Below are 22,379 nucleotides of genomic sequence, written 5' to 3'. Positions count from 1 at the left end.
AGCCATTTAGCTTTCACCTAGATTTGTCAAATGTTGACATTTTGCCAAATTTGCTTTTTCTCTTGGTCTTTCCCTCTCTTATATACGTTTCCTACTGAAATATAAGTAATATAAGTGAAAATATCATAATACAGGCACTTTTTTGCTTCACTCCCAAATACTTGGGCATGTATCTCTCAAGAACAAGGATACTGTCCCATAAAACCTACAATTCTGTGATGCCTGGGTGGCTCAGCGGTTGAGCGTCTACCTTTGGCTCAGGGCATGGTTCCGGAGTACCGGAATGGAGTCCCACATCAGACTCCCTGCATGGAGCCTGCTTCTTCTTTTGCCTGTGTCTCTGCCTCTCTCTCCCCCCATGTCTTTCATGAATAAATACATTAAAAAAAAAAAAAACACCCTACAATCCTATTACCAGTCTCAAGAAATTAGGGCAATAATGTTAATATACAGCCTATATTCAAATTTCTCCCACAGTGTTTCAAAAACAGAGACACTAAATGGAATAAAGAAATTTGGCTCCAGAACTATAAGGAAATTGCTTGGTGAGGGAGTCTTAGTTTCTCCATTATTTTCTTATTTTCATCTTAAAGGAAAAATTAAATGCATCTCATACATATCTTATTTTTCTGAATTAGCTCCTTGTCTCCTAATTTACTCTCCCAGTCATTGGCAGAGTGATTCTTCTAAAATTCACATTAGGTTTGGCACTGCCACCATTAAAAACCCCCAGCCCCTAGAAGGAAGGTGGTGATCACTGCCCCCAGCCATCTAGTGTCCATTCCCACTTCTTCTCCATCTTAATCTCCAACATCAGCTCAGCCATGCCTTTGCAGGCGCTGCTCTCTCTTCCTGCACCAATCCACTCAGTTCTTCTAGTGAGCGCCTACATACTCTGCAAACCCCAGCTCAGCAGTCACCTTTTTTTTCCCCTGATGCCCACAGAAAAAGTTAATCATGCATTTTGTGCTTCTGTGGAATCTTAAATATCTTTCTACACTTAGTACAGACATCTCCAATTATTAATCTCTAGAAATGTCTCTCCTATTCCACAGTTGCTTCCTTAAGGACATATTCTGATAAGTAATCTTTGCCCAGTATCTAGCAGAGTTTTTTTTGGCATCTTGTAGGTACTTATGAAGCGCTGCTATCCTGACTCTTACTCATACACAGCTAATTCACTACACAAAGGAAGTTAGTGATTGTCGGAACCGATTGATTATTCAAGGCCAGTTGTGGCCACCAGTAGTCACATGCTAAATTTCCCACCAGCCAGACCCACGGTCACCTCCTGGGCTCCCCAGTGACAAGTCAGGGAGGATCAATTACAGAGAATTTCATTTTCAGTGATTCCAAACCCTGGTCCCAGAACTGTAGTGAGGCTACAAGTGAAGGGTTTCATGGAGTACCTGGTGAAGGCAAAGGGGAAGTGCTCTGGAATCCAACTGCTCTACTTCCCCTCGTATGAGTGAGAATAGATACTGAAGAACTAGCTTTGGGGCTTCTGGTTGATCATTAGCATTTATTTCTGCAGACTCTTCATCACTCACAGCATGTGTGGACACACTTAGTGCATTTTCTTGCATTGAAGCTGTGGCAGCTCCTGAAGAAAGTCCTTGAAGAAGTAAATAAAATGCCCACATTAGGATAAAGTTTCATCATGATGGAATACCTTAAAATAATCATGCCTGCTAACCATAACATTTTCAAATAAAGCTAATCATATGGGGGGGGGGACCCAGAACCACAAGTTTTTATCCTCATTAAACTGTGCCATCATCTGCTTCTATGAGCACAAACATGAACCATTTTTTTGCAGACTTATAATTAAGAGTGTTAATAAAAAGAGATCTAAAGGACGGCAGCCCGGGTGGCTCAGAGGTTTAGCGCCACCTTCAGCCCAGGGCATGATCCTGGAGACCGGGGATGGAGTCCCACATCGGGCTCCCTGCATGGAGCCTGCTTCTCCCTCTGCCTATGTCTCTGCCTCTCTCTCTCTCTCTCTCTCTCTCTCTCTCTGTCTCTCTCATGAATAAATAAATAAAATCTTAAAAAAAAAAAGAGATCTAAAGGAAAGTATGCAGGTTAAAACCTGACCACAAACTTGATTCAACCAAAGGAAAAATGGATTAGCTGTAATTGGAAATCCTGGCTTGCTCAAAATAAAATAATTAAGCAGCAAAGTAAATACACTTATCATATAAAATGGCTAAGGAAGTTAAGCCCTTCTCTTTAAACTCTGGTCTGATAACTGTAGAACTACTTCTGGATCCCAGGAGAGCAACATGAATTCAGATGCCAGAGCTAATGGCCATGGAAAATTTTTTCATAATAAGAAGTTAAGTAATACAAACTTCTAAAAAAAAATCATCAATGAATAAATGCTTGGCCTGCAGCTCCTGAAATGATATACCAAATTTAAAAAGTTTAATCATTACATATTATAACTTCATCCTTCACTGAAGTCTCGGTATCTCTTCTAATTTTCATACTCAAAAAGATTGTCTCCATCTGTACATTTAGGTGATCAGCCTCAGAAGGGATCTTTCTCAGTAATTCAGTGTATGTACCACATTTGAGGATGCCCCCTGCAAACTCTCTAGAGTGTGCCCAGAACTTCTAAGTAAACCCACTGCTCTAGCCAGGCAGGTCAGTTCTTCATCTCCCTAGTAAAATATTCTGTACCTTTCTGAGCAATTACAGATTCTAACAGAATATTTTCTTCCCATTTATACCTATTAATGTTTACCCAAACAAAATCCACGTATTTATAGTATTCCATGGGCCTAATGTAAACTTACTTTCCTCTGAGTACTGTATATAGCCCTATATTATGCTGGACTGTATTACAGTGATTGATGAAAGGTCTCATCTTCATTAGATCAAAACTCCTACATCACAAAAATTAATTTATGGGCCATGGTTATTGTAATTACAACCGGCAGTGTCTTCAGCACTAAAATTCCAAGTACTGTGATTTCTAAAATTAATTATCTACACATTCTTTATATTTTAGAAAATTCTCTTCTATGAATTTTGTATCATTTAGGATAGGGAAATACAAGGCCTGGTGATAGCCTGCCATTTTGCAAGGATGGTATTTGTGAAAACAGGGATGATTCTACTTTCTAATTTTCTACCCAAATGGCAAAAGTGCCAGTGTGAGAAGAGAAGCTTTCCATAGAGAACTACAAAGAAACTAAGAGAACTACTGTTTCTTTCCCTTTTCCCTGGCCACACTAATATGTTCAAGACATTTAGTCTCATCCAGACTGTGATAAAGCCAGCCTCCCAAAGTCTATACTTCTCTTGATTAAATTCTTCCCATATAGTTATCAAATATTACTCCATGCTTCTTCCATGAAAAAAATGTAGGAATTATATCATGGTCATTTTCAGTAAAGGGGAATTAAATAAAACCCTTGAAGAATATTACCAAAGAAGGACCAGATTCTTAAAGGTAATGAAAAAGGACAGAATTTAAAGGAGGTCTCTGACTCTACAGGAGGTCAGAACAGGGTCTCAAATAGTGAACTAGAAACATGTACGGTGATTATCTCAGTTAGTTAGACAGTGTAGATTCATAATGGCCATGGTTCCTGCTAGATCCATTGTCAAGTTACTTTAATAATTAATGTTATGGATACATATAATTTATAAACATGCCATTTGTTGGTAAATAAAATTATGTAGCCAACAAAAGAAATTATAACAGAAAGGAGTATTAGTCATAAAACAAAACCAACAAAAGTTCCAAAAGCATATATACAAGCCAAAAGATTCCAAGAGCAATGGAAGGCTAATGTAAACAATTAGAATATAGTACTTTAATCACCAAGTGTAGGGAGGGGATGGAAAATATGAACTAGGCTCACATGGGTCATTCCAAATGAATTAAGAGTTCAGGGAAACTTGAAAGACTCATACCACAAAAAGATTATTTACTGGGGTTGAAGATCATGAGTTTCAGAGATAATTATCAAACTTACCTCTTAAGATAACATTCCTTGCTGGGACAGAGTAGTATAAATCAAAGAGCTCTAGAATAGGAGCAAGAGACATCAGTTCTGTCATTATTTTTCCAAGTGACCTTGGGTTAGACATTTTATTCTCTTTACTGTAGTTTCCTCATCTTGAAAATGAAGGGATTCAGGACACCTGGGTGGCTCAGTCAGTTAAGCATCTGCCTTTGGCTCAGGTCATGATCTTAGGGTCCTGGGGATCAAGCCCCGTGGTGGGCTCCCTGCTCAGTGGAGGTTCTGCTTCTCCCTCTCCACCTGCCCCTCCTCCCTGCTTGTGTCCCTCCTCCAAATAAACAAAATAAAAATAAAATCTAAATCAATCAATCAACCAATCAATCTAAGGGATTGGCCAGATGAGACCTCAGATTCCTCCTAGATCTGACCATCTCAAGCATTTAAAGTCTCCACAGTGATTCTGTTATTTAAGAAATGTAGCTAGGCTGGCCATCATGACCCCAGCTTCTAGGCCAGCTCCCATAGACTCAGGCTCTGGGATTACCCTGGTTCCAGGCAACCTCCTGCTGACTCAAGCTCCAGGCTGGGTCTCATAGATACAGGCTCCCAGCCAACACCAGAGCCAGGCTGGCCATAGACAGAAGTGTCAGGCCTGTCACCCCAGTGGTCCCTGATATCTCATTTACCCCCAAGAGTCCAGAACCCAAGGCCAAACCACATGAACTCAAGCATCAGGCTCACCTCAGTGGACCCAGGCAGCAGGCTGTCCCCTGTGGACCAAACCACCAGGCCTGTCCACTTGCTAACTCAGGCACCAGATTTGTCCACCCGAGGATTCTAGCGCCAAGCCTGCCCATGGTTACCACTAGGTGGTCAATCCAGAATCTCTGGACAGGCGGACTAACAGTCTCCCTGCTGAAGCCATTCTGTACAGACTGCTTCTTTAGATGTGCAGATACCAACACAAGTCCATGAGGATCATAAATAATCAAGGAAACATGACACTACCAGAGGAAACTAATAAAGATTCAATAAAAGGCTCTACAAAAATGGAGATCTATGAACTGCTTGACAAAGAATTCAGAATAATCCTCTTAAAGAAATTTAGTCAACAACACAGAGAAACAGACAAAATTAGGAAGACAGCATATGAACAAAATTAGTTTAATAAAGAAATAGAAGCCACAATAAAAATCAAATCAAAATCCTAAAGTTGAATACATTGAAATGAGAAATTCAACAGAGAGCTCCAACAGCAGACTCAACCAAGCACAAGAAGGAATCAGTGAGTTTAAGGGTATGTCAGTTAAAATTATCTGGTCAGGGGATCCCTGGTGGTTCAGACGTTTAGCGCCTCCCTTCGGCCCAGGGTGTACTGGAGTCCCAGGATGGAGTCCCACATCAGGCTCCCTGAATGGAGCCTGCTTCTCCTTCTGCCTGTGTCTCTGCCTCTCTCTCTCTCTGTCTCTCATGAATATATAAATAAAATCTTAAAAAAAGGTAAAAAAAAAGTTATCTGGTCAGAAGAGCAAAAAGAAAAAAGGGTGAAAAAAACCTTACATGAGTTGTGCAATATCATGTAGAGAAATAACTTATGTATTACTGGAGTCTCAGAAGGAGAAGAGAGGGAAAGAGGGCAGAAAATTAACAAAAAGAAGTAATGTCTAAAGAAATCTCCAAATATGGAGAAAGATTTGGACATCCAAGCTCATGAAGCTTATAGGTTCCCAAAAATTATCAACCTAAAAAGATCTTCTCTAAGATACATTATAATAAAACTATCTAAAATAAAAATAGAATATTTATAAAACAGCAAGGGAGGGGTACCTGGCTGGCTCAGTCAGAAGAGTGTGCAACTCTTGATCTTGGGGGTCATGAGTTGGAGCCCCACATTGGGCATAGGGATTCCCCCCCAAAAGTCTCAGGTTTCTAGCTCTCAATGCTCCTGTAATAAATCTGATAAACTATTTCTAAAATACAAATATAACAATAAAAAACCACAGCAACCCCAAAGAAAAAGAAATCCCTCACACACTAGCCAACCCTTGGAAGGTATTTGTGGATTTTTCAGCAGAAACACTGCAGGCCCAGAGAGAGTGGGATAATGTAGTCAACATGCTAGATTTCAAAATAAGTTTGACGTCACATAAGTATAACAAAAGTTCCTTTTGATACCTAAAAATTTTCTGGTAAAGACATTTATAGGTAAGAAGGAAAGCCAAATAAAAATATATACAACATGTAATTTCATCTTTGCTACAAAGTCTTATTCAATTTAAATGAAACTTTCTTTTGCTAGATATTAATCTATACAGGATCATAAAATTCTGTTTACTTTAACTTGTGAAAGTCAAATAAGTTATGGTAAAAACTCTAAGCAATTTGGTGATACTATTTATATGCAGATGGTGACAAATTCATAGGCTCTAACAATACCTGTCAAATTCATCAAGCTCTAAAATCAACATCAGTGTTTACTTGAACCCACTGAGGTTTTATTTTTTTATTATTTGTAACTACTTTGCACCAGAAATGAAAAGAATTACCTTGAGAGATTTTATTCAATTTATCATACCACCCAAATTCTATTCATTTTGATACATATTTTTTTTTTTTCAGAGAGAGTGTGTCAGTGGGAGTGGAGGGGGAAAGGGAGAGAGAGAATCCCAAGCAGGCTCCACTCCCAGCATGGAACCCAATGTGGGGCTCAATTCCAGGACCCTTAGATCATGACCTGAGCTGAAATTAAGAGTTGGACACTTAACTGACTGAGCCATCCAGGTGACCCTTGACATATAATTTTTTATTTATTTTAATTCCAGTATAATTAATGTACAGTGCCATATTAGTTTCAAGTCTACAATATAGTGGTTCAGCAACTCTTTATATTACTCAGTGTTCAATATGAGTACTCTCTTAATCCCCTTCATTTATTCCCCCTTTCCCCCAGCCTCTCCCCTCTGGTAATCACCAGTTTGTTCTCTATAATTAAGATTTTATATTTTGTTTGTCCTTTTTTTCTTTGCTCATTTATTTTGGTTTTGAAGTTCCACATATAAGTGAAATCATACGGTACCTGTCTTCTGACATATAATGTTTTTATTCAAATTGGAATCTGTCTCTGGTAGTGGTTAAGAGACACACTGTGGGAGAATATAGTAGTATCCTTTACCTGGAAACATTAGGAATGTACCCTGATATTATAATTCACATTATTCTCTGCTACTTAATCTACTATTGGTCTGTCATCTATAAATATACCTGTGAGAATGATGAACTTAGGTAAAGGTAATACCTCACACCTGGTACCTCAGGTAGTAAGTACTCAGGAGAATGAAAACTTACCAGGGACAAAGTGGGAATTAGCAGGATGCTACACAGAAGGCACTGAGGCTGAGGTAAAGGTCGAAGTAGTGATGATGCTTAGAATAAAATGTTCACAGTGATGATGTAAGCTAAGCTGGGGATGAGAGAAGGGTTATTTAAAGGCCTGATACAGGGGCACCTGTGTGGCTCAGTCAGTTGAGCATCTGCTTTCAGCTCAGGTCATGATCCTGGGGTTTTGGGACTGAGCCCCGAACTGTCTCCTGCTCTGTGAGGAGTCTGCTTCTCCCTCTCTTTCTTTCCCATTGGTGCTCTCCCTATATCTCTCAGAAAATAAACAAATATATAATGTAAAAACAAAGGCCTAATACATTTCAAATTCTACAGACTACTACTCAAAGTATAAGGATATCATCTGATATGCAAGATCGTGTGTTCTTAAGAGAACAGGCTGCCCTGTTCACACTGTCAGCCTTTACAGGGCAGGTGTACACTACAGTGCGATGACCTCAGCCCTGAGCATGGTGCTGACACAGACCAAGTGCCCCAATACTTCTGGGACAAAGGTTGACCAAATGTTAGTGCCTCTTGTGGAGTATACCACAAGCCCATTACACTATGTTACTTGATTCTCACAGCAACATTATAAAGTAGGTATTGGAAATTATAGATGAAGCACTTGAAATTCATCAGAGATTACAGGAGAGATTACTGGAGTCAGGGTGTCTGGGTTTGAGCCCTACATTTACTGCTTCCTAGTTCTGGGACTAGGCAAGTCAGTCTCTTTAATCCTTAAGTTTTCCATCTGTTAAATATACTGCCTTTCTATCACATAAAGCCTCCTAAGAAATTACAATTAGATCAGAAAGTAGTATTTCCATTTATCCACAATTCCATGGCCTCTCTCCTTTTAAATAAGAGCACTACGTTTTTGAAGAAACATATTAGGAAAAAAAATCTAAGATTCACTGATTTTTTAAAAAAGATTTTATTTACTTATTCATGAGAGACACACAGAGAGAGGCTGAGACATAGGCAGAGGGAGAAGCCGGCTCCTTGCAGGGAACCTGAGGTGGGACTCGATCCCCAGACTAGGATTATGCCCTGAGCCCAAGGCAGACGCTGAACTGCTGAACCATCCAGGCATCCCTAAGATCCACTGATTTTATAAAAATACTTTCCTTGAACTAAGTGTTGAAGTGCTCACTACACTGATGCTACATCAAGTTAGGAACCCAAGGGAGAGCTACACTAGCATCCAGAGACAACTGCTAACACACATCAAACTCCACCACTTCCCACTTCCCTTCAGAGTGAACCATCCATTCTTCTTCTCCGAGGTCTCATCTCATCTTCTCAAGTGTGGTTGGTAACACACTCAGAGGAGAGGCATGCACCATAATGGTTCTGTAGTAATTTATGGTAACTCCAATATGAAAAAGAATTCCTTTAAACATATTTTAAAATTCAGCAAAAGTGAGGGCACCTGGGTGGCTCAGTCTGTTAAGCATTTGACTCTTGGTTTTGGCTCAGGTCATGGTCTCAGGGTCATGAGATCAAGCTCTGCTCAGTGTGGAGTCTGCTTGAGATTCTCCCTCTCCCTCGGCCCCTCCCCAACTCTAAAATAAATAAATAAATCTTAAAAGAAAAATGTCAGCAAAAGTGAGATAGCATGGTGTAACATTTAGGCTAAGTCTAAAGTCAGAATACCTGGGATAGAATCCAAAGAGTGTCACTTATTAGTTAAATGATATTGGGCAAGTTATTTACTCTCTCCGTGCTTCAAAAGCTTCATCTATAAATTGAAGCTAATTGTATTACCTATATAACAAGGCTGTAAAGAAGAGTAAATGAGATAGAAAGCACATATTACAGTAGCTGGCAAACAGCAAGTGCTCAATAAATGCTCAAGAACAAATTTTGTTTTAAAACTCAGCCAGCTGAGGGGTGCCTGGGTGGCGCAGTCAGTTGAGCATCTGACCTGAGCCGAGATCATGACCCAAGCCAAAATCAAGAGTCCAATGCTTATTAACCCACTGAGGGAAGCTGGTGCCTTTGCCTTCCATCTTTTAAACAGAGCTAATATCACATCCCAAAGGTTAATGACTTGACGTTTCCTTTTTTCTTTTAGGAATTATTTATTTGAAAGAGAGAGAGTGCATACATGCATATGTACAAAGCAGAGGGAGCAGCAGAGAGAGAACTGAGATAAGGGATATACAGGCTTCTAGTTATAGAGTGAATAAGTCATGGAATAAAAGACATGGCATAAAGAATTCTTATTCCTTAGCTATAAAAAAACCTTTGTAGGGATCCCTGGGTGGTGCAGCGGTTTAGCGCCTGCCTTTGGCCCAGGGCGCGATCCTGGAAACCCAGGATCGAATCCCACGTCGGGCTCCTGGTGCATGGAGCCTGCTTCTCCCTCTGCCTGTGTCTCTGCGCGCCTCTCTCTCTCTCTCTCTCTCTCTCTCTCTGTGACTATCATAAATAAATAAAAATAAAAATAAAATCTTTTTATTTTGGTGTAGTCCCAATAGTTTATTTTTGCTTTTGCTTCCCTTGCCTGAGAAGACATACATAGAAAATCATTTTTAAGGCCATTGTCAAAGAGATTATTCCCTATGTTTACTCGTAGGAGTTTTATGGTTTCGGGTCTCACATTTAAGTCTTCATTTAATCCACTTTGAGTTTATTTTTATATATGGTGTAAGAAAGCAGTCCAGTTTCATTCTTTTACATGTAGCTGTCCAGTTTTCCCAGAACCATTTATTGATGAGACTGCCTTTTCCTTGGTGTACATTCTTATCTCTTGTTATAGAAAGTTTGACCACGTACTTGTGAATTTATTTCTGGGTTCTCTATTCTGTGCCATTGATCTATTTGTCTCTTTTTGCTCCAGTACCATACTGTTTTGATTACTATAGAGTTGTAGTGTATCTTGAAATCTGTGATTGTGATACCTCCCCGTTGTTCTTTCTCAAGATTGCTTTCACTATTTGGGGTTTCCTTTTCTGTAAAGAAATGCCATCAAGAGGGGAGGGGCAAGATGGCGGAAGAGTAGGGTCCCCGAGTCACCTGTCCCCACCAAATTACCTAGATAACCTTCAAATCATCCTGAAAATCTACGAATTCAGCCTGAGATTTGAAGAGAGAACAGCTGGAACGCTACAGTGAGAAGAGTCAGCGCTTCTATCAAAGTAGGAAGACGGGGAAAAAGAAATAAAGGAACAAAAGGCCTCCGAGGGGGAGGGGCCCCGGAGGAGCCGGGCTGAGGCCGGGGCGAGTGTCCCCAGGACAGGAGAGCCCCGTCCCGGAGGAGCAGGAGCTGCACCAACCTTCCCGGGCGGCAAGGGGCTCGCAGGGAGTTGGAGCAGGACCCAGGAGGGCGGGGATGCCCTCGGGCTCCCTGGGACACTGACAGACACCTGCGCCCGGGAGAGTGCGCCGAGCTCCCTAAGGGCTGCAGCGCGCACGGCGGGACCCGGAGCAGCTCGGAGGGGCTCGGGCGGCCCCGAATCCAACAGCGCAGGCCCCGGGGCACAGGGCGCCGGGACACAGCCCAGGATCCGGCCTCCCCCCGGGACAGGCAGAAGCCAGGAGGGCCCAGGACCGCAGGGACTCCTGCCCAAGCTGAGCAGATCAGCAGCCCCGCCCTGGAGCCTCCAGGCCCTGCAGACAGAGAGCTCTGTAGTTACTGTGGGAGCTGAATCCAGAGCTCCAGAGCTGGCCGCCGCCACTGTGGTTGTTCCTCCTGGGAACAGATCAACAAAACCAGGAGTTGGTTCTTTGAAAGAATTATTAAGATAGATAAACCATTAGCCAGCCTTATTAAAAAGAAGAGAGAGAAGACTCAAATTAATAAAATCATGAATGAGAGAGATCACTACCAACACCAAGGAAATACAAACAATTTTAAAAACATATTATGAACAGCTATACGCCAATAAATTAGGCAATCTAGAAGAAATGGACGCATTCCTGGAAAGCCACAAACTACCAAAACTAGAACAGGAAGAAATAGAAAACCTGAACAGGCCAATAACCAGGGAGGAAATTGAAGCAGTCATCAAAAACCTCCCAAGACACAAGAGTCCAGGGCCAGATGGCTTCCCAGGGGAATTCTATCAAACGTTTAAAGAAGAAACCATACCTATTCTACTAAAGCTGTTTGGAACGATAGAAAGAGATGGAGTACTTCCAAATTCGTTCTATGAGGCCAGCATTACCTTAATTCCAAAACCAGACAAAGACCCCACCAAAAAGGAGAATTACAGACCAATATCCCTGATGAACATGGATGCAAAAATTCTCAACAAGATACTAGCCAATAGGATCCAACAACACATTAAGAAAATTATTCACCATGACCAAGTAGGATTTATCCCCGGGACACAAGGCTGGTTCAACTCTCATAAAACAATCAATGTGATTCATCATATCAGCAAGAGAGAAATGCCATCAATTTCTGGGTATTATATTATATCCTGCCACTTTACTGAATCATTTATTACTTTTAGTTGTTTTTTTGGTGTGGGGTTTTAGGATGCTCTATGTTTAGTATCATGTCGTCTGCAAATAGTGACAGTCAAAAAAAAAAAAAAAGGATTCTGAAAGCAGAGAAGCCTCACAAACAAGAGAATCTTCACTAAGAGTCACAGCTAATTTCTCTTCCCAAACAATGGGAGTCAGGAAGCAATGAGATGGCAATATTCAAAGTACTGAAAGAAAAGGGCAATCAACCAAAAATTCTATATCTAAGAAAACTATCCTCAAAAATGAGGGAAAGGGACACCTGAGTGGCTCAGTGGTTGAACATCTGCCTTTGGCTCAGGGTGTGAACCTGGGATCGAGTCCCACATCAGTCTCCCTTCAAGGAGCCTGCTTCTCCCTCTGCCTATGTCTCTGCCTCTCTCTGTGTGTCTATCATGAATAAATACAATCCTTAAAAAAAAAGTGAGGGTGGGCAGCCCAGGTGGCTCAGCGGTTTAGCGCTGCCTTTGGCCAAGGGCGTGATCCTGGAGATCCGGGATTGAGTCCCATGTCAGGATCCTTGCATGGAGCCTGCTTCTCCCTCTGCCTGTGTCTCTGTCCGCCCCCCCCCCCACACTCTCTGTGTCTCTCATGAACAAGTAAATAAAATCTTTTTTTAAAAAGTGAGGGATAAATTAAGAAATTCTCAAAAGAACAAATGCTAAGGGAGTTGTTACTTGCAGAGCTATACTACAACAAAAGTTAAAGGGAGAGGCTGAAATGAAAGAACACTAAACAGTAACTCAAACTCACATGAAATAAAAACATGGGTAACAAAAACAATATAGGTAAATATAAAAGTCAGGATAATTGTACTTCTGGTTTGTAATTACTGTTTTTTCCATATCATTTAGAAGGAAAATGTATTAAAATATAATTATGTTAATTGGAACAAAAAACATATAGAACAGAAAACAAATAGCTAAGCGCCAGAAGTAAGTCCTTCCTTGTAATTACTTTAAACTGTAAATGGTTTAAATTCCTCAATTAAAAGGCAGCTATTAGCAGAATGGATGGCTTAATGATAAATTCAACCAAATACTTTTTATTTTTATATTTTTAAAGATTTTATTTCTTTATTCATGAGAAACACAGAGAGAGAGGCAGAGACACAAACAGGGAGAAGCAGGCTCCACACAGGGAGCCCAACATGGGACTTGATCCCAGGTCTCCAGGATCAGGCCCTGGGCTGAAGGTGGCGCTAAACCGCTGAGCCACCTCGGCTGCCCCTCAACCAAACATTTAAAGAAAAATTAACATGAATTATCTTTAAACTCTTCCCAAAATTTGAAGAGGATGAAACACTGAGTCATTCTATGAGGCCAGCTTTACATTGACCCCAAATCCAGACAAAGACACTAAAAAAAAAAAAAAACTGCAGACCCATATCCCTTATGAAAGGACATGTAAAAATGCTCAACAAAATACTAGAAACACAAATTCAGCAGCATATGAAAATGATTATATACCGTGATCAAGTTAGTTTTATCCCATGAACTCAAGGGTAGTTCAACATAAAAGCAATCAATGTAATACATCATGTTAACAGAATGAAGAAAAAAACACATTATCATCTAATAATGCATAAAACACATCTGACAAAATCCAACACCCTTTTTTGATAACAACTCTTAATAAATCAGGAATAGAAGTGAACTTATTCAATATAATAAAGGCCAAACATGAAAAACGTACAACAAACATCATATTCAAATGAAAAATTGGGAGCTTTTCCCCTAAAATCAGTAATAAGAAAAGGATAACTACCTTTACCACTTCTATTCAATGTAATATGGGAAGTTTTAGCCAGAGTATTTAAGGAACAAAATGAAATAAAAGGCATTCAAGGTGGAAAGGAAGAAGTAAAACTATCTCTATTTGCAGATAACATAATCTTACATCTAGAAAACCCTTAGGAATCCATACATAACGGGGCACCTGGGGGCTCAAAGGTTGAGCGTCTGCCTTTGGCTTAGGTCATGATCCCAGGAACCTAGGATCAAGTCCCACAACAGGCTCCCCACAGGGAGCCTGCTTCTACCTCTGCCTATGTCTCTGCTTCTCTCTGTGTCTCTCATGTACAAATAAATAAAATCTTAAAAAAAAAGAATCCACAGATAGAATTATTAGGCCTAATAAATCAATTCAACAAATTTACAGCATAAAAAATCAAATGCAAAAATCAGCTGTATTTTTATACACTAGTACTGAACAATTGGAAGAGGTAGTTAAGAAAACAATTCCATTTACAATAGCATCAAAAAGAATAAAATACCTAGGAATAAATTTAAACACAGTGAAACAAGTCTTGTACACTAAGAACCACAAAACAATACTGAAAGAAATTAAAGAAGATAAAAATAAGGGGCACCTGAGTGACTTAGTCAGTTAAGCATCTGCCTTTGGCTTTGGTTATGATCCCAGGGTCCTGGGATCTGGCCCCATGTCAGGCTCTCTGCTCATCAGGGAGCCTTCTCCTCCCTCTCCCTCTCCTACTGTCTCTAACCCTCCCCCTGCTTGTGCTTGAACGTGCGCTCTCTCTCTCTCAAATAAATAAATAAATAAAATCTTTTAAAAAAGGTAAAAATAATAGAGAGACATGCACTGCTCATGAATTATAAGATTTAATGTTAAGATGGCAATTCCGGGAGAAGAAATGTGTGGGAAATATCAGAAAGGGAGACAGAACATAAAGACTCCTAACTCTGGGAAACGAACTAGGGGTGGTGGAAAGGGAGGAGGGCGGGGGGTGGGGGTGAATGGGTGACGGGCACTGACGGGGGGGCACTTGACGGGATGAGCACTGGGTGTTATTCTGTATGTTGGCAAATTGAACACCAATAAAAAATAAATTTATTATTAATAAAAAGATGGCAATTCCACCAAACAATCTACAGATTCAGTGTAATCCAAATCAAAATCCCAACAGTGTTTTCTGCTAAAAAAGAAGACAATATCCTAAAATTCATATAAAATTTCAAGGGACCCAGAGTAGCCAAAATTGTCTTGAAAATTAACAAAATTAGAGGACTCATACTTCCAGATTTCAAAACTTATTATAAAGTTACAGTAAAAACACACTGTGGTATTGGCATAAGGATAGACCTATTACATACATACCAATGGTACAGAATTGAGAACCCAAGAATAAACTCTCATATTCATAGTTAATTCATTTTTGACAAGGGTGCTATGGTCATCCAATGTGAAAAGAAGTTTTTTCAACAGACTGCTGGGGCAACTGGTTATCTTCATGTAAAAGAATGAAGTTGGATCCTTACTTATATATAAAAGGAACTAAAAACGGATCAAAGATGGGTTGCCTGGGTGGCTCAGTTGGTTGAGTGACTGACTCTTGATTTCGGCTGAGGTCATGATCTCAGGGTTGTGAGATGGAGCCCTGCACTGGGCTCTGCACTGAGCATGGAGCCTGCTTAAGATTCTCTCTCCCACTGTCCCTCCCTCCTAGAGCTCTCTCTCTCTAGGTGGATCAAAGACCTAAATAAAGAGCTAAAACTATAAAACTTTTAGAAAAAAACATTGGGGAGTTATTTTCTTCACATTGGATTTGCCAATGATTTTTTGGATAAGGCATCAAAAGCACAGCAAATAAAAGAAAAAAAACTAGATAAATTGTTTATTTAAATTAAAAACATTCTGTGAATGAATGTTAAAACTAAAATGTGAGTGAAAAGACAATCCACAGAATGGAAGAAAATATCTTCAAGTCCTAAATCTGATAAGGAATTAATATCTAGAATAGATAAAGAACTCCTACAACTGAACAATAATGAAACAAACAACCCAATTCAAAAATGAACAAAGGACTTGAATGGATGTATCGCTAAGGAAGATACACAAATGGACAATAAGCATGAAAAGATGTTGAATATCACAAGCCACTGGGAAAATGCAAATCAAATCCACAACGAGATGCCAGTTTATATCCATTACTATGACTATAGTATAAGCCTGATCATTTGGTTTGCCTATAAAAACCAGTCTGGAATAAACATGCTGCCAGTTACACAACTAGATGAAGAGCCAGGCCACCCACCCATGTAGTTCCCCTTTTCACAAAGCCCTGGTTGACCTGGATAACTGACCATTTGACTGATCCCTTCTCCCTTCCTGTGCTTTATTTCCTGCTCTTATGTTTTAAATTCACCCACAAAGTCCTAGGTGCTCTATCCTCCACCAAATAAAGGCAAAACTCCAGTCTGTTTTCCCTCCCTTTTTCTATAGGTGATATTGCTGCGTGGCTTTGAGCATGTAATGTACCCTCCAAAACTTATAAATTACAACCCTTGTTTTTTCAAAGTTCACTAATGGTTGTTACTGAGGTGTGTCTTGTTTTTTTTTTTTTTTTTAGATTTTTTTAAAAATTTATTTATTCATGAGAGACAGAGAGGCAGAGACACAGGCAGAGGGAGAAGCAGGCTCCATGCAGGGAGCCTGACGTGGGACTCAATCCCGGGTCTCCAGGATCAGGCCCTGGGCTGAAGGCGGTGCTAAACCACTGAGCCACCCGGGCTGCCCTGAGGTGTGTCTTGTAATTGTAATCAGAACTGCAAGGTCCTGTCCAACCACAACGTTGTCTCTGGTCAGGGAAATGTCTGTGGGGGCCACCTCAAGTAATATCAGTAAGTGGCTGGTAGTATTTCTAGCCCATAGCATCGCTATCCACGGGTAAGATGGACACCTAACAATGGCAATCATCAGACAAACAGGACGGAGAGAAACTAGAACACTTGTGCATCCCTAATAGGCATGTACAATGATGCAGCTGCTACAGAGGACAGTTTGACAATTCCTCAAAAAATTAAGCTTTATTACCATATGATCTAGCAATTCCATTTCTAGGTACATATATACAAACCAGGTATATTTCTAGGCATAAAGGCACTCAAACAGATATACGTATGCCAATGTTCAAAGCAGCATTATTCACATTTTTCAAAAGATTTTTAAATTTATTTATTTTAGAGATAGAGTGAGAGGGAGTGAGCAAGCAGGGCGGGGAGAAGAAGAGGGAGAGGGACAAGCAGACTCCCTGTTGAGTGCAGAGCCCGATGTGTCTCGGGGCTCGATTTCAGGACCCTGAGATCATGACCTGAACTGAAATTAAGAGTCAGATGCTCAAGTGACTGAGTCACCCAAGCACCTTGCAGCATTATTCACATTAGCTAAAAGGTGAAGATGAATGGATATACAAATCGTGGTATATATGTGCTGCAACATGGGTGAACTTGAAAACATTGTTCTAAGTGAAATAAGCCAGTAACATAAAAATAAATTATTGTCTGATTGTACTTAGATGAAAATCTACAACAGGAAATTCATACAGAGAGAAAGCAGAACTGAGGTTACCTGGGGGGATGGGAGGAGGGATGTGGAGCTATTACTGAATGTTCACAGAGTCTCTGCTTTGAGTGATAAAAATTTTGGAAAGGGTGGTGATGGTTATGCAACATTATGAATGTAATTAATGACTCTAAACTGTACTCTTAAAATAGCAAATTTGGGCAGCCCCGGTGGCTCAGCAGATTAGTGCCGCCTTTGGCCCAGGGTGTGATCCTGGAGACCCAAGACTGAGTCCCACGTCGGGTTCCCTGCATGGAGCCTGCTTCTCCCTCTGCGTGTGTCTCTGCCTCTCTCTCTCTTTCTGTGTCTGTCATGAATAAATAAATAAAATCTTAAGAAAGAATAGCAAATTCACGTTATACATATTTTGCTGCAATATTAAAACAATAAAAGGAAAAAAAACAATAAAAGGGAAAAAAAGCACCTTCATTTCTGTGATTTCGTGTTAGGATTCTTAGAGTTATTACATAACTGAATTCCTCAAACCGCCTGACTTGTTTATACTGATGCATACCTTGGGCGTAATTTTGGAAGATGGATCAGAAATAATTTTTAGGGGCCCCTCGGGGGTGCAGTCAGTTGATTGGTGGACTCTTGGTTTTGGCTCAGATAGTGACCTTGGGGTCCTGAGATCTAGCACCAGGTCGGGCTCCCTACTCAGCCTGGAGTCTGCTTCTCTCCCTCTGCCCCTCCCCACTGCTCACACAAGGTGTCTCTCTAAAATAAATAAATAAAACTTTTTTTTTTAAAGAAAGACTTTTTAATAATGTTTTATGTAGTTCTGATGGTAGACTCTCTGTGGTTCGCCCCTTTTTCCTTCTACATTTCCTCACTGTGAGGTGGTTAGTGCCATAAAAATGGAGAGGAGAGCACTCATATTTAAATATCCCTGATCACTGGCTAAGCAGTTAAGTATGAAAAGGAAGGAATACTTCCTTTTAAACTTTGTAAAAAGGAAGTATTCCTTCCTTCTCCCCAACACTAGATACTAGTGTTATGAGTGAGATAAATCTGAAAATGAGCCAACTTCCTTGTGACCTGACCTGGGGTCAAAGGGATACCTTATTTAATCATGGCACAATTACCACCTGCTCCACCCCACACATTCCTCTGCCTTCAGAGGAAACAGCATACAGCAGAGGCTGGGAGCTGAGGCCACAGTCAAGCTGCCCTGGGACTAAAGGAAGTGACCCAACTCCTCATAAACGAATGGCTAAGGATGACATAAAGTGACACATGACGGACACCCAGTGTTTAGTACACACTAAAAGTGGCAGCACCGGTCTCTTGACTGAGTGTCAGGCAGGTGATTTCAGTCAGTGTCAATACTGGGACAGGACGACATAAATACAGACACTGGGCTTTATGAAAATTCCTTAATGTTTCAGGACTATTGAGAGGGTCAGAACTCAAAGAAGGCTGAGAGACCACTCCAGGCGTTAGCTAAATCACCAATGTTTTCAGTGCGTTGGTGGCAATGCACCATTGTAGAGATTCCATGGTGCATTACACAGCACAATATAAACCTTCAAAAGAATGTTATTTTCCTCTCAGGTAGATGCCATGAAAGATGCTTCTCTTGAGTGGAAGGAACAGTCCTTTTTACAGCTTGTTTGCTCTGCTAAAGCTCTTAAAGAAGCAGAGCTCTATTTACTCATCAGGATTGTTCATGAGCCGAGCCTAACTGCTGTCTAGATCTATCATAAGCCTAACTCGATATGCACGCACTGCTGCCTCCAGCCAGACAGCCTTGAACTCAAAGACCATTATTTCTTTTCTCCTTTCATATAAAAGGCTCACTTAAGATACAAACTGTCTGAATATCCTGAACTCAATATTTAGACTTACAAATACACAGCAGATCTGAAAAAGGGTTTCAAGAAACTCAAAGGTAGTTCAACAGACGCATGCCCATGATGCTCAGATGCACTGTTAAAAGCCCGTTTCCACATCCACTGACTCGTCAATTGAAAAAGCATATAATCCCACTAGCAGTTCTAAGTGACACCCTTCCTATCACAGCTATTCCCTCAAGTTCTACCACTTTCTAGAGTGTGGTCCAGGCTGTTTTCAATTCATATTCAAGGCATAATTAGTACACATAAATATTGCTGGGATTTAGTTCTAAATTATGTGTAATATGTCAGCCAGCTGGATTGGATTCCCTAATTTTCTTCTTAGAAGTCTGCTTAGTTAGACATTTTGTACTTAACTCATTTTACTAAAAACTAAAAATGAAGATTTCTCTAAGCATACAATTAATTATGCTAGTTTTTAGACTTTTCATCCATGACTACAGACAAATACCAAAGTTTTCTCTTATCTTAAGCACTACCAAAGTTCAAATGCAATTAATATGTTATTTTTCCTTTAGAAGTGCACTGCTAATCTCAAAAAGCCTAAATTTTACCATATTTTTCAGTTCATTCCAAGCATATTGAATTCATCAGCTATCAAATATAAAATATTCCTTGGTTCTCTAGGATAAACAAAATTCTCAAATTTGATGTGGCCTATAAGAAACATGATCTTCTTATAAACTGAAATTACACGTATTTTATTTCTCTAACAAATATAAAGGTATACATTTAAATTCAAAACTTAAAAAGTGCCTATTTGTGGAAGAAGAGGGAGGACCTAAACACCCAAAGGAAACTGGATTGCTAAATTTTCCTTAAAGCCTCCCTCCCCTCCCTTAATATTCTGTAATTCTCTAAAAGCTACTGACATCAGAGATTCTCTTTGCAATTAGTGGAATTATATAAGAAAGAAAAATTTAGAAAGCCAGGAGTTAACTCTGAACCTTTAATAAGTCAAAAGAAAAACAGAAACATGCCGAATTTCTTGGAGTTTACAAAAAAGGTTGTCACATTCCATTATGCCAATAATCTGTAAATTTTTAAGAGACAAAGGACCACACCCCAACCATTTCTTCATATCACCAAGCCAACTACCACCCCAAATTGCTTTTTTCAAAACTGTTTTACAGACATATAATAATTAAAGTGTCCATACAGTTCAATGGCTTAGTATATTCAGTGGTGTGCAACCATCACCACAATCAATTTTACAAAGTTTTTATTACCCAAAAAAGAAACCCTATACTGTTTAGCACCCAATTTCTTTATTTCTCCCAATGTTCCCAGCCCTAGGTAGCCACTGATCTACCTCCTGTCTCTAAGGAATTGACTACTCTGGATATTTCATATAAATGGAATCATACAATGTATGCATGGTCTTTTGTGGCTTCATTCACTGAGGGTAAGGTTTTCATGTTGTAGTATGTGTCAGTACTTTATTCTTTTTTAGAGAGAAAGTGCATACACAGGAGGAGGGGGCAGGAGCAGAGGGAGGAGAGAGAGAATCTCAAGCAGGTTCCATGCTCCAGTGCAAAGTCCAATGCAGGGCTCCGTCTCATGACCCTGAATCATGACTGGAGCTGAAATCAAGACTCTGATGTTCAACCAGCTGAGCCACCCAGGTGCCCCAGTACTTTATTCTTTTATTGCCAAATAATATTCTATTGTATGGCTATACCCTCTACCTGCTTCTGATCATATAGCTACATTTTTCAAATGCCTGTTTATGCTTTTTTCACGATTAGAAGCCAGTTGGATGTAATAACTTGGTTAAAAACACAACAAAACAAGAAAAAAAAACCCTTTTAATTAGTTTTGACTCTGTGAATGATGCTCAGAAAGTTATTTTAAATAAATAAAGGTAAAAAGACATGTACTCTTTGTAGAGATTATGAGCAAACAACAGTTGGAGTAAACAAAACAAAACAAAAAATCCAAAAAGCAAAAGGGACAATTTTGGAAAGCTCGACTTTAACAGTAGAAAACTGAGAAGCCAAGTCCCTAAACATCCTACCTGAATTTATGCTTTCATTAAGCTGAGTTCTGTGAAATCAGTAACACAGTATTCTTAGTAAAATAAAGACAAAAGTCTTCATTTGTGCTTGTGTCACTATATATGTCTAATTGCAGAAAAATATATACATTTTTGGAGGTGCAGATTTCTCAACTTTTCTTTATATAAGAATATCACATTATAGAGACTTGATGGAGAATGGTAGTTTCTGGAAAGAATTTGAAAGGCCAGATTGAGAGGAATTCCCTTCTTTTTCACCATCTTTCTATATAGCTAACAGAGCATGACTGAAATCATGAAAAAAATACCTAGATAAGAAGCAGAAAGTTGTCTGACCAGCCTGTCTATGCCACAGAGTCTCCTGAGTCCCACCAGCAATCTCAGAGAAAGGCGCTCAGACCAAAAAGAATGTGGCTAGAAGTACCATTACCTTCTGGCAGGACTGCTGTCATATTCGGGAGACACAGGGCTCTCCTGGCAGACTGAATGTAGGAGTAACCTGGGAGAGGTCTCCAGTGACCCGCCTCTGAATATCTATGCCCTTGGAGAATCCTCTCCCAGTATGGGCTGGACCCAGTGACCTATCTAACACAGAACATGGGAAAAGTGACATTCTGTCACTTTTTAAAAGATTTTTGTTTGTTTGTTTATTTATTTTTGAGAGAGTGCAAGGTGCTGGTACAGTTTTAAAATCTTTATAGAGGGATCCCTGGGTGGCACAGCAGTTTGGCGCCTGCCTTTGGCCCAGGGCGCGATCCTGGAGACCCGGGATCGAATCCCACATCGGGCTCCCGGTGCATGGAGCCTGCTTCTCCCTCTGCCTGTGTCTCTGCCTCTCTCTCTCTCTCTGTGACTATCATAAATAAATAAAAAAAAAAATTAAAAAAAAAAGATTTTCTTTATTTACGAGAGAGAGAAAGGGAATGCGTGTGTGAGTGGGGGGAGGGGTGGGAGAGGAAGAGGGTGAGAGAGAGAGAGAGAGAGAGAAAATACTCAAGCAGACTCTGCTGCTGAATGGGAAGCCAGAACCAGTGCTCCATCTCACCACCCTGAGATCATGACTTGAGCCAAAACCAAGAGTTGGACGCTTAACCCAGTGAGCCACCCAGGTACCCCAGAATGTCACTTTTAAAATTACACTTTAAAAAAAAGTGTTTTTGGGGGCGGTTCAGTCAGTGGAGCACGCATGTGGCTCTTCGTCTCGGAGCTGAGTTCAGGTCCCACACTGGGCATAGACTTTACTTAAAAAAAAAAAAGTGTGGCTTCTCACTGGGGTGCTCTCTCTTGCATTGCTACCGTTGGGGAGAGCCA

At 40.2% G+C, this 22,379-nt stretch overlaps 1 protein-coding gene across 4 annotated transcripts in view; it reads right to left on the bottom strand.

Annotated features, from left to right (window-relative positions):
- CNST (consortin, connexin sorting protein) overlaps positions 1–22,379 on the bottom strand; it is a 123,206-nt gene that overhangs the window by 40,272 nt on the left and 60,555 nt on the right. For 3 of the 4 annotated variants that reach the window (XM_055323760.1, XM_055323759.1, XM_055323762.1), the window contains exons 3-4: positions 3,990–4,040; positions 1,410–1,615 (exon numbers count right to left, since the gene is read on the bottom strand). In XM_055323760.1, coding sequence (XP_055179735.1) covers positions 1,410–1,615; positions 3,990–4,040 — 257 coding nt within the window. The remainder of the gene's footprint in view (positions 1–1,409; positions 1,616–3,989; positions 4,041–22,379) is intronic. The other variant, XM_055323761.1, reaches the window with a different exon arrangement.

The sequence above is a fragment of the Nyctereutes procyonoides genome, unplaced genomic scaffold (assembly GCF_905146905.1).
Source record: "Nyctereutes procyonoides isolate TBG_1078 unplaced genomic scaffold, NYPRO_anot_genome, whole genome shotgun sequence".
NCBI lineage: Eukaryota > Metazoa > Chordata > Mammalia > Carnivora > Canidae > Nyctereutes > Nyctereutes procyonoides.
This window is presented reverse-complemented; position numbering and strand designations above follow the sequence as displayed.